This window comes from Psammomys obesus, unplaced genomic scaffold, assembly GCF_907164565.1.
Source record: "Psammomys obesus unplaced genomic scaffold, mPsaObe1.curated_primary_1811, whole genome shotgun sequence".
Classification (NCBI taxonomy): Eukaryota; Metazoa; Chordata; class Mammalia; order Rodentia; family Muridae; genus Psammomys; species Psammomys obesus.
Genome location: NW_026590715.1, coordinates 234,836 through 251,701, shown reverse-complemented (window position 1 = coordinate 251,701; position 16,866 = coordinate 234,836). Strand labels below are relative to the sequence as shown.

Below are 16,866 nucleotides of genomic sequence, written 5' to 3'. Positions count from 1 at the left end.
GTGAACATGACTGAGCCCTTTTTCTTATCATGAGGCACATGGGCTCTTGTGATGCTTCTTTTGAACTAGCTCTGTCATGGACCCAAGCTGAGACACAAGGGATAGTGTGAAGTCTTCCATGCTCTTCTGTTTCATAACAGAAGTAGAAACAGTAGTTTTTAGGTAGGGGAAATTAAAAAACAAACAACAAGAACAACAAAAACCCTCTGGTGCACATCAAAAAAACACTGACTTTTGCCTTCTTTTACCTTTCAATAGTGTCAGCCTGGGGTCCTCACTTCAACTCTATACTCCCTGTCTAAGGCAATGAATGACACCTTAGGAAGACTCCAACTGGTGAATATTTTCAGGTCCCTGAATTTGTTTTTCCTGAGAACCCAAAACTGAAACTAAGAACCCTCTGGGAAATTTGGCTCCAAGAAGAAAATTTCCATCCTCTGTGGTCAAAGCCCTATCATAAGACACCTTGGTAAGAGATTCCATCAACCCACTCAAAAATGAAACACATTGGGTTAAGCACATTGAGTTGCTGGTCTGCACACAACCTCCTGATTCCTCTAAAGTTTGCAAGTGTTTCAGGGTGCACATCCAGCCATGAAAATCAAATGGCCACACTCCTTTCACAACAAACTCTTGGACAAGAAATCTTCTAAAAGAAACATCATTTTCTTTCTGCAAAGAAGAGGCCCAGAGCCAGATGCCCCTGGTTTCTGCTGTGGCACAATCTCTGCAGTAAGCCCTCCCTCACTCATTGCTGGTGCTGGTCTGGGTAGAACTGCATAGGCCTGAAGGGGCGGGACCTGGCAGCAGGCAGCCTGCGGGGTGGAGACCCAAGCTAGCGCCTTTTGGTGGCACTCCTGGCACCTGAGGGATTGGTTCAACTGGTGCAGCCGTCGGAGTGGGAGGAGCCAGCCGCGCACCCGCCCCACTAATCACCGAGTCTCAGCCTTGAATGGTAGCAGACGACGGGAGCGCACCTGCACCTTTTAGCGGCCCAGCGTGCCCTGTGGACTGCTGCTTCGGGGAGAGCTGCTTCGGAGTGGCTGAGGACTCTGAACCGACCCCATACTCCCTGCTCCCTTCAGGTCTCTCCTTAGAGTCACAATTCTAAGGAAGGGCTAATGATCCCGCTCCCTTTCTCCAGTAATTACTCTCCCACCCTAACCGTGTCGTCCGGCTTTCCAGCTGTCAGCTGCAGTCCCCAAGAGCACCGCAGCCATGGACATCCGAGGCACACTGCGCGCTTCAGCTCTCCTGCTGCTCATCAGGACTTGGCTGGCCGAGAGCAACGACCCCAGTTCCACCCCGCAATTCTACTTCGAGCTCTCCTCCAGCATGCCAGAAGTCATCCTGGATCTCATCAACTGGTAAGTAGCCCAGCCTGGGTGAGAATGGAAAGGACTTGGCTTCTTGGACAGAGCGGGCTTAAAGCAGAGGACTAGGACCCAGGCTTGTCTAGAGGATAAAGGAGGCATGGGGACAACCCTGAAAAGATAGTCCTAGCTTCAACCCACCTGTTACTGCTGCGCCTTACAATGCCTACTGTTAACCCAAGCCTTGAGGCCATAAGCCCCCTCAACTACAGAGTCTACCTGATCATCCTCAGAGACTGAGGTCCCAGTCAGCTTTTCCCAGTCACGTTCTCTGACACCTGTGTGATTGGGAAGTGTACACAGGCAATTTGCAAAACAGAAAAGACACCTGTTTGAGTAAAGATTTTTCAGTCCCTTTGCTGAGGCAATCTGCTGGGTGGGTGGGGAGGGGGCTCTTCCTTCCTTTTGTGCTTACTCCTGTGGAAACATTTGAAGATTTCAGTGTTTCTCGGTGTTTGATTTAAAGTTTGTTTAAGTCTGCAAGTTTCTGAAGAGGGGATAAACTTTCATCCTTAACATGTAGATCGCATACACACCCAAAATATGTATTTGCGGTGGCTAGAAATCTGGAACACTGGCACATGTGAAATCTGTGGACAGAAACAAGTGGGAATGTATTTCTTAAATTTGGAATTTATTCATGCGCACACTTTAAGATGTTACAAAATAAATTTTATGACAGAGGGAACTGAGGAATAATTTTAAGGGCAAACTAGAAATAAACTTTATTCAGAAAGCAGGAGGGGTTAAGCTGGGCAAGGTTCCAGCAGGCAGCCCTGCAGTGCTCTCAGATTGCATCAGTGAGCACATACAGGGAGTGGGAGAGTCAGTGAGCAATGAAATGGCAAAGAAAGAGAAGCACAGAGACAGAGAGACAGAGATCACAGGGCAATACGTCAAAGATATGAAGAGTCACAGTGATAGTGATGCCTGGAGCCTGCTGTCATTTAAAAACCTTCTGGGGAATGAAAGTCTAGATTAATTCAATGAGCATCTCAGAAACATCTGGAAAGGCCTACTCTGTGCAGCTGGGCTGGCTTCACTTCCATGTGCCCACCTAAGATACGTCCAGACTGAAAGCACATGCTTAGTGAGTGAGGTGCTTACTCCCAGGATGGATCTTTTCAAATACAGCCCTAACCCCCAGGAATCTGAGTTTAATGAGAGTATAAATCTCTGCTACCTGAGCAAGACACTCACTCTCTCCCTCCTCACACCTCTCTCTTTCTGCATCATATGTCATATACCAACTCTCAAACACAATGTTCACATAAATGTTATGGGGAAAAACACCCAGACCAGATAAAAGAAATGTGTCTTTAAGCTAGAAAACATGAGATCAGCTCAAGCGGCACTTGCCAGTGGGAGATGACTTCCCAGGGCAGTAAGGTACCAGTGGAAAGAAGATTGCCAGTAGTCAGCATCCAAGGGTACCTCATGGTGCAGTTTCTCAGAAAACTAAAACTGCTCACCTTCCCTCCTCTCCTATGGTAGACTTTCCTCCCTCTCCTCAACTATTTCTTGCTGGTAACAGGGATCCAGTCTCTGGGCCCTCTGGATTAAAGCTATAAAGGGGAGGAACAAAGAGTCTGCATCACTGCTGTGCTTCTGCCTGACTCACTGTAGACTAGGAGAGGAGGAAGGGAGGGAGAGAGCACAAACACATATGACTGGAAATTTTTGCATATGTACAGAAACAGTGATGGTCCTGGCAAACTAGACACTGGCAAGTGGGCCACAAATCAACTAGAATTTACTCTCGACTTCTCTGTTTCAGCAAAAACTGTGCAAATGAGTCTGTGGTTCAAATGATTTTGGACAGGGTGCTGTCAACATCTGATGTCCAACTGAGACCAAATTTTGGAGGTAAGCCAAATGTAAACACTAGAGGCCAGATCCACCCTGTAAATTAACCAGGCTCTATATCTCTGGTCCACAGGCCCTACTTTCTTGAGTTTGCCAAGCTCTGCAAGGGAGCACTCCCAGACTCCCAACCATGGGCCTTCTGTTCTCTTCCTGAAATGTATCTCACATCTATATACCATACTTTCTATGCCAGAGACCTTCTCCTCCATACTCACTTCGAAAGGTGTTGGCATCCTTAGGCAATTCTAGGAGAAGCTATTATGGCATTCTGACTGTGTTGCCCAATACACCTAAGCCTGGGACCATTTTATAATGCCCTACTTTTCCAACCCTTGAGATCCCACAAAACTCAGTGCATCTACCGTACTGTATTACATCGTAAAATTCAGCCTAATAGCCACCAACAATGAAGCATCAAGACAAGAGATGACAAGAAAACACACACAAACTTCCAAGAAGCCAATGGGCACTTTCTAGATTTCTGCTTCTCTTGGATCACACAGAACTTTAAGTGGTGGGCAGCCGACCCAAACCCCACAAAATAAGAATATCATTCAGTGAGCAATGGGAGACCATAGAACTCTAAAACAAGGACAGGCAAAAGAAAAAGTACCTTAAATCTGGGCTAGTTACATTTCAGCTCAAACATAGCAGGAAGAGCTACAGCACATGGCAACTTCCTATATGATGGAACACAGTTTAATGAGTAGTTTCTGCTAATTATTCACATTTGTGCTCATATGTAACCATCTTCTGAAAACACTGTGCCACCTTAAGAAACAAGGAAGTTTCCCTTGACTCTAAATTTAAGAGGTAAGACCATCAGCAGGTGCTTCCCTTTCGTCCTTACATGTGGGCAGAAGGCACAGGCCAAGAGCCCTAACGTGAGTATATGCATGCTATACAGGGTTGAAAAAGGCAGAAGGCACAAAATGTCAATACCTTTATGCTACTGAGGACACAGTGACAGCACATTTTCCATGTGCATCCCCAAGGGAAGTGGGCATGTAGAAATTCAGGTGTTAAAGCACAGCCAATACCCCTTACTACCCTGTGAATCATTTGTGCCAAGCCCCAGAGGATGACAGGAAAATCTTTCTTTCTTTCTTGCCTCTTTCGCACTCTAATGATTGTTAGTAAAGGCCAAACAATAGCAATCTGCACTCAATGAGGACACTCTCCTCACAGTTTCAGGCTCAGACTGCCCTCCCTGCAGCATCCAGGACTAAAAGAAAGGAACTGAGATAAGAGTGCATCTCTGGGTGTTGGCCAGCACAGTTGGTCCAGAGTAGGCCTGAGGCCCCTTGCCACCAACTTTCATGTTACACCAAGTATTATGATCATGCCAGGCTTGAGCACCTGATAAGATATGCCCCTGCATCGATACTGCCAAACAGATGGAGGCAGTAGAGGAAGGGGACACAGAGAACTTAGGACCACCTGCCATTTAGACAGAAGGAAACACTACAAGGTACAAGGCTGGACTATTCGGTGGGAGAAATATGGTGGGGGATCCACTGATGAGACACCCAGGCTGGAGCACTAAGGATTAGGGAACTCAGGGCTCCCTGTATATCTTCCCAATAAACACAGTACCGTCTGTATTTAAGATGGGATATCGTTTTAGGGATTCACACACAAGAATGATCCTGACTCCCTCTCTCACACATATGTGACACAGACATCCAACATTGCACAGGAAAGGAGGGCAGGGAACATTTTCACCTTAACTGGTTTGTTTTAGGAAGAGAAATGAGAATGTGTCCTTCCTCTGGTTATGACCCTGTGCCATATCATGACTTGGCAAAGAAGTATAGGCCCTTCATTTCAGTACCCACTTCCCCTTCAGCTAAGAGTCCTTGGGCAGGCTTCAGCCCTGGCCCTTTAGCTGCGCAGCATTCCACCTTCACTAGGATGGTCTAGAGAAGTCTGACCTTGGAGTAAAGGCCTGGCAATCAAGTCTTAGAGAAAGGGCTGGCATGTAGGCCTCTCTGCGGTTTGTTGCCTACTTACACAGCTGCTATCTGCTGAAAGTATGGGGAGGGCATCCTGAAAGGTGGCAATCAAATGGTGCTTCTAGGAATCTCCCTCAGTATGCAGCACTTTCCTGGGGATTTTGACAATAGCCCTGAGTGCTGGAGTCTGGGCTGTGCCCTAGGAGAACCCCATTTTCCTCTCAGCTGCCATTCATACTCTTATTCCCCAGAGCACTTTGCTCTTTGAAGCCCTGGATTTGATACAGCAGTTTCCTCTCTTGAGCTCAGCTTCTAGGCAATCAGCCTGCAGTGAAACCAGCAGGCTGGATTGCAAGCATCACATGTACACATATTTCCATAGCAGCAGTGTGATGTAATACACTTTGCGGTAAGCTGATGTATTTCTCCATAGTACCTTGCAGCTTACTGTTTCCACAACTGTGATCATACTTGAGTCTTGCCAGTGGACACTGCAAATACCCAGGCCTACGGGGAAACAAGATTAGAAGGCAGAACACTGACACAGAATTACACACTCAGTCACACTAACACATTAATCAAATCACCATCACACAGTATTCACTCTTATGAACACACTCATGAATTCACTCGCGTAGACACACACACACAAGCGTGATTACTCACTTAAATTTATACATTAATGCACACATACAAATGTGGCCTGAACTCACTCACTAACACTTATGTAAAAATAGCCACACATGCACGCATACATATTAACAAAACACTTGATCATACACAGACATATAGAAGTAATCACAAAAATTCATGTACACACATTAGTACATACGTCACCTCACACAATCCAATCAGACATTTGCATGAGCACACTCATAATTATGAACATATGTACATGTTCACTGCCATGAAAACACATTCACACATGCAGGCAAATACATCCACGCACACATACAAATTCAGAAACGCACCCAATTATGAGCACACTTGATCACATATTCACTCAACACAAATATGGTCACACCTCTAATCATTTGTATGCATATACAAACACACAATCCATTCTTCCATAAGAACAAATACATCAGTATGCTCATACTTATACACACAAATATTCTGACAGATTGACAAGACATCAGCACTCATATATATGTATATGTATATAAATACATGAGTGTAACTTATGTATATTTAAAAATCCACTCACACTTTAATATACAGAAACACTTTAATACACAATCATGCTCATATTTTAATATACCTATGAATTTTTCATGTTATACATTATTACCCTCATAGAATCATACACATTCACTCACAGTTATGCTTGCTTACACAAAAACACGCCCTGATTCAATCCCACATATGGACAAACATTGACACATTCATCACAGATGAACATTGTAATTATTAATGCACTTAAATATACCCACATACCCAAACATACTAGCAAATTAGCATCCTTACACATACACATGGCTTACCGCACTGCACATGACCATGGTCACATAAAATAAAACCATGTTCACTCACCCAAATATACTCACACTGACATATAAACACATTCACCTATGCATACAAACTCATTCATACACACAATCATGCTCACAGACACCCACAGATGAGCATACAGACACCCACATATGAGCATCACACATTCACTCACATACAACAGTGCTCACAACAAACATTTTCCAGACACCCCATCTAAATACTTATGTATGCTTACAGACCTACTTTCCCAAAACATACTGAAAAAAAAAAAACATGCTTACATATTTCTTCACATAACACTCAGTCACTCATTTGCTACCTCATGATAAATATCCTCATATTTCACTTGCATTCTCTTATATGTTGTCTCCCATACAACACAGTGGATCACACAAATATGCCTACACACTCATTCATACATAGACATGATCACACACATAAAGACAGATTCACCTTAATATGAACACATTTCCAAAGTCACTAGTAAGCATGGATATGCTCACATTCACTCACACATAACCATGAATTGCCCAGCTCTTGTTTGTGGGATGGTTGAGTTTCAGTTCCAATGTATACTTTCCAGAGCACATTTTTCACAACCAGGAGAAAACATTAGTCAAGTTCCAATTTCAGTGTCAGAAATATTTACCATAAAGTGCTTCATTTCATATTTTCTTTTTATGTTGCCCTTATACCCTCCTTTCAACTTAGTGTCAGTAAGGCCTTGCTCTAAGCACTTGACTTTCATTAATTTTATTAACATTATCCCTGTTTGACCCTCAGGAAACCCCAGTCCTAGAGATGTTCAGTGACTTACTCAAGACCACACAACCAGCAAATTTCAAAACCAGTTTTAACTTAGACAACTGAGACATAAGTACAAACTCTTACATACTCTTAATTTTTACCCAAAGGTTCATGTGATTATATCTTCCTGTATTGTAGGTGCCCCTGTGGCTGTGTTGGCACCTATCTGTGTCTCCAGTATTGAGCAGATCTCAGAAATAAATATGGTAAGTCTATAGATTCCAATGATGGTGCTGGAGACAAGGGACAAGAAGTACAGTCATAACCCAGTTCTAATTGTTCTGACATGTGACAGAACTACGGGAAATGGTAGTTTGGTAGGTTTGAAAGTCACAGCCCTCTGGAAAAAAATCAATTGAAGGCCCAAGTCACAGCATATCCAAAAATTTCAGTCATGTGTGTATGATCAACTGAAAAAACAAAGCTTTTTAAAGATTTAAAAGCACACTAACACTATCCTTGTAAAGCAGGGTAAGAAAAGATGTATTTCATCTGTGCAGGTATTCTAGGTTATCTCCATGAATAGTCCTTGGTTGGATTATCAGTCTCAGAAAAGGCCCCTGGGCCCAGATATTTCGGTTCTGTTGGTCTCCTTTTGGCCCATGGCAGCTCAGTCTCCAAATGGGTTTTCTAGTAAGGGGAACAGGAGCTGTCTCTGATATGAACTCAGTGGATGGCTCTTTGATCACCTCCCCCTGAGGGGGGGCAGCCTCACCAGGCCACAGAGGAAGACAATGCAGATAGTCCTGATGAGACCTAATAGGCTAGGGCCAGATGGAAGGGTAGGAGGACCTCCCTATCAGTGGACTAGGAGAGGGGATTGGGAGGAGAAAAGGGAGGAAGGGGATGAAGGAGATGGCTACAGCTGGGATACAAAATGAATAAACTGTAATAAATAAAAAAGCTATTGTGAGCTAGACTATGTATATAAGTATATTTCATAAGGCACACATTGCTCAAAACAGGAGTCAGGTTGTACTGATGTTGGTTAGGTGGAAGCACCACTAAGCCTCACCTGTTCTCAGCTTTCGCTGAAAGCAAGTGGCCACTTTCACTTTGCCGTTGTGATCTCTTCCTGTTTTGAGCATGCATGGTACTTTTTTACATGGTTTCATATTGTGGTGCATATGTATGTGTGCACATATAATCTGTGTATACAGAAGACAGAGAGCTAAGCTGTCGTTCACCTATCTCTCCCCAGGACTATACAATCACAATGTTTTTGCATCAGACATGGAAGGACAAATGCTTAGCTTACTATGAGACCAACCTGAAGCTGACTCTGGAATATCAGATGCAGGAGAAACTCTGGGTCCCTGACTGCTACTTTGTGACTAGCAAAGATGCCTTTGTGCATGCTGTAACTGTGGAGAATCGTGTTTTTAAGCTTCACTCAGGAGGGACAGTGCGATACGGCATCCGGTGAGTCCCTGCAAGAGCCTTGGGTGGTCCCAGAAATCTTCATTCTTCCTACTGTGTATCCCACAAATACAATACATTAGAAGGGATATACAGAAGAGACCCATGCTTTCCACATCTGCCGTGTATGCACATACATTTTCAGAGCTTTCCAGAGACATACATCCTAGGCTTCCCTGTTCCCACACCTTTGCTTCTGCTACTTCTGTCTACAGTGGCCCTTTCTCTTTCTCCACTTGTAATAGAGCAACCACCATAGCTGACTTTACAGTTTCAGCTCAAACTGCTTGTCAGTAAATGTAAGCTGAGAGGTCATCTTAGCCCAGAAACTGTTTCCTGGTGGTACCTACCACGGTTTGCTTGGCAGGTTGTTATACATCTAATCATTGAGTTTCTCTTATCCTGGGGTGCTCTTTTCTTTCTCCTATCTCCATCCACATTCTCATGAAGTCATGGAATATCATTGCTTCCATGAAACCTATCAGTAATCCCTCTTATTTAAATTAAGGGAGGCATGGTGGATGAATAATACTTGGGAAATATATTTTTTTGAAAAGGTGGAAGCGCACATACATATACACATTACCCAGTCACCAAAATGAAATTCCTGCAAGGGTTGACAGGGCCTAGGCATGGTTAGCAGATGCGAAGAGAAGAAAAATAGATAGGACAGAAGTGAGGCAGTAGGGAGTTATTTTCATTTTGCTCTTTTCAAACAGAAGCCACCTTCCTGGCTGGTCCAAGGCCATTTGCTCAGATTCATCTTCTGGGTACACAGCACAGCAAGTTAATGCCTCTTCTGGCTGTATCTACTGTCAGCACTGTCTGGGCCCTTCATGGATAGGGATTTTGTCCCCACTGACATCTGTGTAGCCCCAAGCGCCACATAGGCCCACCACTGACCTGGATGTAGATATGGTCTGAGGTTGGCCTGGGTCACTGCCCACTCTGTCCCTGCACACCCCATATCTGCCTTCCTCAATGGCTGTGCAGCCTCAGCACATTACACATAGCACACAGTGTTCTCCCAACAGCCTCGCTGATACTCTAAGAGGCACAAGTGTTTCTGTCTCTGTATTGTTTCCTCAATGCCCCCTCCTTTTCGCATGCTCTGTGCTTTTTCTGGCATGACATAGATCTGCTCTTTGTTTCAGTTCTGCCAAATCTTGTCGATTCTTTGTCAAATTCCAATTTTCTCTCTTTCTCTCCCCCTCCCTAATTCCATACACATGGGACAATCCTCCAGCTAACTCTTGCCTCCCCACCCTAGAGAATGCTAAGGAATAAGCTTGAATTCTTTCCCCTTCCTTTTTGTTTTCCTTTGCAGACTTACCACAACAGCAGCCTGTTCCTGGAACATGAAAAAATTCCCTATGTACAAACAAGGCTGCAAGCTGCAGGTGGAGAGCTGTACGTATTTCTCCTGTGGACCCTTCATCCCTGAATGGGGCCGTGGCAGTCAGCATGAGTAGAGTTGACACTGCGAGGAACCATGCAGCTCCTCTGCTAGGCACTCCCTTCTCTCTACCCACACATGTTCACAAGCAGATAAAAGATAGATGGATGATGGCTGCCTAATACACTGACATACAGCTGTATGTACTTGCATCTGGAGTAGGTGGCCTTTATTTTGTAGGTAATACAACTGAGAAACTATGCATACTCATGGGTAAAAGTTCATAGCATGTTTTTGCTACACATTCCTTCCTGCCTAAAAACTCCAGAGTGAAAGTCCTCTCTTAGCAAGAGTTTAGACTTCCCCATGCTCACACTCAGAATGGTACAATGGAGCCCCTCAAATTCCAAGGGTCAACCATGCTTTGGTTTTCACAGACTTCTGTGGAGTGAAACCTGCCTAGATAAACTCTTGCTTCACCTCCCAGATGGCTACACTGTCGAAGACGTTGTGTTATCCTGGGAAGATGATAATGACATTCACATTACTGATGAGCTGCACATACCTCAGTGTACCTACCAACGGAGGACAATTACCAGCAGGGAGGTGGATTTGTACACAGGTGAGCCAGACCTCCTCTTTCTCTACGGTTTCTATTCCCTTTTACACCACTACCAACTCTTAGGGGCATCTTGTTTTTATCCTTACCATTGGCTCCCTCTGTTCCCATTCCTTTGGTTCTGAACATATCTCATTCTCCCCTGCTCCTTGATAAAGGCCCTAAAGATGAAGAATACGTGTAGAAGGCTTGGGCAGGTTGACAACATTCTACAGCTGGAAATGATTTCTGTGGCTTCAGGGTTGGCCCCTCACCCTCCATCTGTTTGCAGCCTGAAAACATCTCATGTGGAATGAGTGAGGCAGGACGGGGTGAGAGCTGACTTGCTGTACCACATAGGCCTGACACCAGTATGTGCTCTTACAGGCTCTTACATGTGCCTGATAGTGAAGTTCCAGGTTCAGGGGGAAGTCCACAGTCACCTTGTGCAGGTCTATTGGCCCACATCCTCACCACCATTCTCTCCTGGATATAATTTTGGATGATCTATGATTCCTCTACAGCCAGGGTGACTATTGGTAGGGTTTCTCTATCTCCATCTCAGGAAGAAATTTGGGTCATTTTGCTTAGAAAATAAGGAAAGGCAAAACTGGGGAAGACTTTGAATTTGAGGTCTAAGTTTGGGGGTAGGCATGGAATGTTTTGAGTTCCTGAGCGCCTTTTTACCTTTTGTGGTGCAGATTGCTGTATATGTATATGACATTTTAAGATTCAGAAAACATTAGATGCTAAAGGAAGAGTTTATGGAACTGGAAGTGTGAATTACTTAAACCTTGGCTCGAATTTGAGCTTGACCCAGAGCAATCAACCTGGTAAAGCATAGGGAGGAGGATCAAGGAGAGGACATGGGCAGAGCCTTCACCCCAAAGGTGGCCTCTACTCACTTCCTTTGAGGTATAGCTCCAACGGCTTGCTAAAACTGCAGCTATTGAGAAAGACTAAACATGTTCTGTTTTGTTCATAGGCCTAACTTCCATCCTTGTCTTGACTGCCATCGACTCACATATGTGGGATAAACACCCCCATATTTCCTGTATCAGAGCCATTGACATCTACATCCTTGTGTGCCTGTTCTTCGTGTTCCTGGCCCTGCTGGAATATGTCTACATCAACTACCTTTTCTTCATCGAAGGACCTCAGTGTAATCGCAGGAGATGCAGGAAAGTCAGGAGAGTTGTTGCCCTATACCTCTACCAAGAAGTGGTGGTGGGAAATGTGCAGGTTTGACATTTTTACTGACAGCCAGCTTGCTTTGAGCACCTCCTCAGCCTAGGCTCAGCACTTGACCCTTTCACATTTCGTAATTGCTTTAATCTTCATATTTTCCTTGTATATGGAAGCATGCCCACACTCATCTTTAGATGATCATTATTTGATATCACAAGGCAAAAAAAAAAAAAGTCAGAGTTCTTTTCTCTAGATCTTTGATACAAATTTGCTCTATTTTAGGGGCTTCCAGAGTAAGTGATGAAGCAAGAAGGGAAGGCGGGGCACAGGGAGACTGGAAAGAAAACAGATACCAGAGAAGCTGTCCTTCATGCTTTACCTTCCCTTCCACTTCAGACATCTGGGAAAATACTGAGAGTTTTGCTTTGGGGTATACATGAATGGCCAGCAACACCACTCCTTTGCAGAAAGTTCAGCCTCCTGAAACCTAGAAAGCCTATATATGATACTCAGGAGGTCACAACGGGGAGACAGTTGATTGGCTGAAGCTATGGCATTCTCTGCATGCTAAAATCTCCTGGTTCTGTTTCTGAATCTCTCTAAGCTCCCCAGAGAGCTCAACTGAAGATGGCTCTGTCTATCAAAGACATCAGCAGTAGCATTGCAAGCACCAATTAGGAAAGTTCCTTCTCTTTTCTCTTCCCCCATTCCTGTGTGTTCCATATGTGATATGGAACTAATCAGCTTACCCATTATCTCCTCCAAGGATGGCCTGGTTAATGTGGAAGACAGATTGGATGACAGAGCTGGTTCCCTTCCAGACAGCCCCATGCAGGCTCATCTGGCAAGCCCAGAAAGTCTTGGATCCTTGGTGTTCCCCTCAGAGCAGGCCCAGCTGGCTACCTCAGAAATCCTCAGCCATCTTGAGCCAAGCCCAATTAGCCACTGGAGAAAGCCTGAGTGATCTGACCTCCAACTCTCAGCAAACTTTACATGACTGTACCACTCACTTTCATGGCTTTCTCACTAATGACAGTATTATGCCCACCAAAATCCACAGCCGCTCTGAGACCCATGGCGATGAAGACTCCAAAAGAGCCTAAGCTCTGATGAGAGCCATGGAAGCAGCCCTTAGTGGAAGGCTTGTGCTTGACAGTGGACAGCGGTGTGTGGAAGAAGCGAGTTGGAAACTTGACAATATTGACAGCTTACAGGATGACATCAGTACCAAAAGCAGCTGGCTTGGCCTTGATGAACAGTGCAAGGGGGATGCTGACAGCATCTGGAGTCTTACTGATGGCCTGTAACCAAGAGAAGTATGGTAGCTCAGAGTCTGAGAAGAATTGTCCCCCAAGCCCTGGGTTCTCCTTTAATGAAGGGTTTTCTTTCCAGCTCTTTAGCCCTGACTGGGTCCCTAAAGTTGACAGGGGGTTCTGTTTCCTCTTCCCTCTTTCCTTTGGGTTTTCAATGTGGTTTGCTGGTTGTACCGCATCTATTAGTTTCCCATACCCCACAGCAGCAGAAATACTATGATGTGTTTCCTTCAGAGTTCCTTTGGTTTGGTTTATCCCTCTACTATTTGTTCATTTTATTTGGCAAGTGTTTGTTTGTTTGGGGGCAATCAAATCTATTGGGCACTTCTCTTTTTTATGAATTAATGGGGATCTGGAGAAAACATGAAACCAGAGGTGAAAGACTGAGGAAAACTTGGAGGTGAATTGCACATCGATATCTTCCTGCTAGAAAATTCTCACCTTTCAAATTCTTTGAACAGTCCATCAGCCTAGAAATGCCCTTGGGAGTAGTTAGAGAACAGAGAATAGCCAGGCTGAGGAATGAGGATAATCTGATCCTGGTTCACAAACATTCCTGGGGCCTGTCTGTTTAATCTCCTTCAGGTGTTAAAATTGCTTTTTTATTACTTTTGGCTTTCTCCTGGTTGTCATGCACCTTGTCCACCTGCTAAAAAGAGCATTGGAAAAATAATTCAAGCTAAGTTGGCCTGGAATATACAGAGGAAGGACTAGGCATGGCTTAGATATTCTGACTAAGAAAAGTTGGGAATCATTTGTAAGTACCCTGTACTTTGAGTGTGGAGTTGTGGTATAGGAGTGGGGAGGTATAGGAGTGAGGAGGCCCTGCCAAAGAGATATATCAGGGTAAGTGCGAAATCATGCTGCCAACAAGGGTATGTAGAAGAGAGGGAGTAGTGTCAGGCTGGAGTTAGTATGTGTTCAATTATTCCCTTTAAAGTTAGTTGAATTTCTCTTGCCTCTATTTCTTCTCCACATTGCCTCACAGTAGTGACTCAATACATTTGTTCAGTTAGGAGTTAGCTTTCTATCAATGCTGAATTGATTACTAGTTACAGGAGACATACATAGTGAAGAAGCACTAGCTGAGAAATTTCAGGCTTACTGTTTTACCATCAGCCTAGAAAAGCATTTGGACAACTACTGTGAATCTATATACTAACACTCATACTAATACTTGTCTAGTGCATAGTAAGTGTCAGTGACCTTGCTGACCCATCACATCATTGAATCATCACAGAAGCCCTGTGAGCCAGGAAAGACAAAGCACCTTGTCCCCAGTGTTCCAAGGAAAATGTGGATCTTGTGTACCACATCTTATGCTTACAGATGCTTATCTGCCTAACTCTCAGCTGATGCACTCCCCTACTGCCCCTTCCCTTTGCTCAAAGGTGCATCCCTACAGAATCTACCTGTCAGGCTGCCAAGCTCACTGGACAGCACCTGGAACATCTCTATAAGAAGAGGCTTCTTCTGACCAGCCATTGAACATGAACTGAGCAGATGGAGAATATGGCTCTGCCCACTCAGCAGGGCTCCTGATAAGGATGAGCCTGCACACCAACTTGCCAGAAAGCACCAGCTCACTGATGGAGGTCATGAGGGAACTTGTCCAAGCACCCAATCTATGTTCCCCCTTCCTCTATAGGCAGCCTCTCCCTCAGCCCTGGACCCCTGTGCCCACCCACCTCCTTACCTCTACTTCTGTGTTTACATGTTCCTGTGTATACTGGAGAAGGAGTGTATATGTATCCAGGTAGATGTATGTGCCGTACAACCATTCAAGAAGTTGACAAGGACTATATTAGTGTCAGTCTATGTTAGTATATATGAATGCATATCTGCACTGTGTGGATAAATAGTTTGTGTGTATACATCTCTATGAGAGTGTCAGTTGTGTACTTATAGTAACAGACGTGAATTCATTCTGTGCACATTTGTGGAATGTGTATGTCTGTATACCTGTGTTTATCAAACTTAATTGGTGTAAAAGGACATACATCAGAAACCACATACATTCCCTGCTGGGAGTTTGTGTAGTAACATTAGGACTCTAGTGGCCTATTTTGACACAGTGGGGAATGTCTTATTTAGCTGGACTGATTAACTGTTTCTGTGGAGACAGGGAGCAGGGTCTATTGCTTTCCATTAACTGCTCAATCTTCCTTCACACAGTTCTGCTGTGTCCTGGGTGGACAACCCAGAGGAAGTGAACATAGTCATAAGAAGTATTAATGATAGTGCCCTGGGGCTAGAAAAAAATTGGTTCATAGAATAAATTGGGAATGCTGAGCATTTTGCTTGGTGATGAAAAGTGCCAAAAGATGAACTGGGATGAATAAGGTATATATGTATATATATATATATATATATATATATATATATATAGAGAGAGAGAGAGAGAGAGAGAGAGAGAGAGAGAGAGATACACACATATTAAACTCATTACATCCTTTCTGTGTGAACCTGACACACATGAACATTGTTTGCAGTGGGGAAAGGATGTGCCCAGAATGTTGGGAGCCAACATGTGAATTCTAGGAACCAAAGGTGCCTGAGATGGGTACAGACAAGGACTATGATGATGGTGGGCCTATTCAGGAATACATTTGGAGCTCACCCTAGGATAGATTTGGCTGCTTGAATAGGTCCCAAACTCTACCTTGAATTTGGACTTTGAACATTTCTCACTGTAACTCAATTCAGGAAAAGAGTCAGAGAAGTGAAAGCAGAAAGGAGCCCTGGGTACTGACTAGTCGAGCCCAGGTTTGTCTCTTCTCTACATATAGATGTAGTTCCAGACTCTTATGCATGCACAACCAGCCACACATAGTCACACTACCACACATGCATGCAAATACATCAGGCGCTCCCATGCTCCAAGTTACATTTACAGGCATGGCCAGACAGGCACCCTCACCAATAGACATACACACACTAAACACATACTTTTAAAACAAGGAAGTTACTACCAAAATGTCCAAGGTTGCCTATTTTCTTTTGTGAACCCAGCACAAAGAGGCCCAAATTAAAGAAAGAACAGAGAGCTGTCATCTGACATCTCAGCATTCAGTGGCTGTGTACTTGGCTTTGGAGCCCTATCTTGTGGTGTTGAACACTTCACTGCAGTAAACTTACAAAGAGGAATTGGAGTAGTGGGAACAAAGGTACAGCAGAACATGGGCAGAGAGGCCAGTTGTAAATATCCACATAGCTAGATATATCATACCCTAAAAGACTATTTTGCCCTAATGTGCTGTCATGAGAGCAGGTAAACTCTACTTTGATTCATACTCTGTGTGGTTAAGTGTCAAAGCACTGTGGAGATTTAGCAATGACAACTCTTCAAAAAATTTAATCTTCTGATTTTCCCATGGCTATGGTCTTTCTTACTTGAAAGTTGCCAGATCTCCCCCTGTGTTCTGTGTGTGGTCTGCTGTCCATCTTCATCAAGCCC

General features: G+C 44.2%; 1 protein-coding gene across 1 annotated transcript; it reads left to right on the top strand.

Moving 5' to 3' along the window:
- Positions 1 to 946: 946 nt before the first annotated feature.
- Positions 947 to 15,726, top strand: Gabrq (gamma-aminobutyric acid type A receptor subunit theta). Its single transcript, XM_055608748.1, is given in 15 exon segments — positions 947 to 1,367; positions 3,151 to 3,239; positions 7,634 to 7,701; positions 8,697 to 8,917; positions 10,242 to 10,324; positions 10,798 to 10,932; positions 11,296 to 11,373; positions 11,376 to 11,447; positions 11,894 to 12,150; positions 12,863 to 13,020; positions 13,022 to 13,185; positions 13,188 to 13,228; positions 13,230 to 13,387; positions 13,389 to 13,555; positions 13,558 to 15,726. Coding segments are annotated over 15 exon segments (1,878 nt in total). The 5' UTR covers positions 947 to 1,218; the 3' UTR covers positions 13,596 to 15,726.
- Positions 15,727 to 16,866: the final 1,140 nt, after the last annotated feature.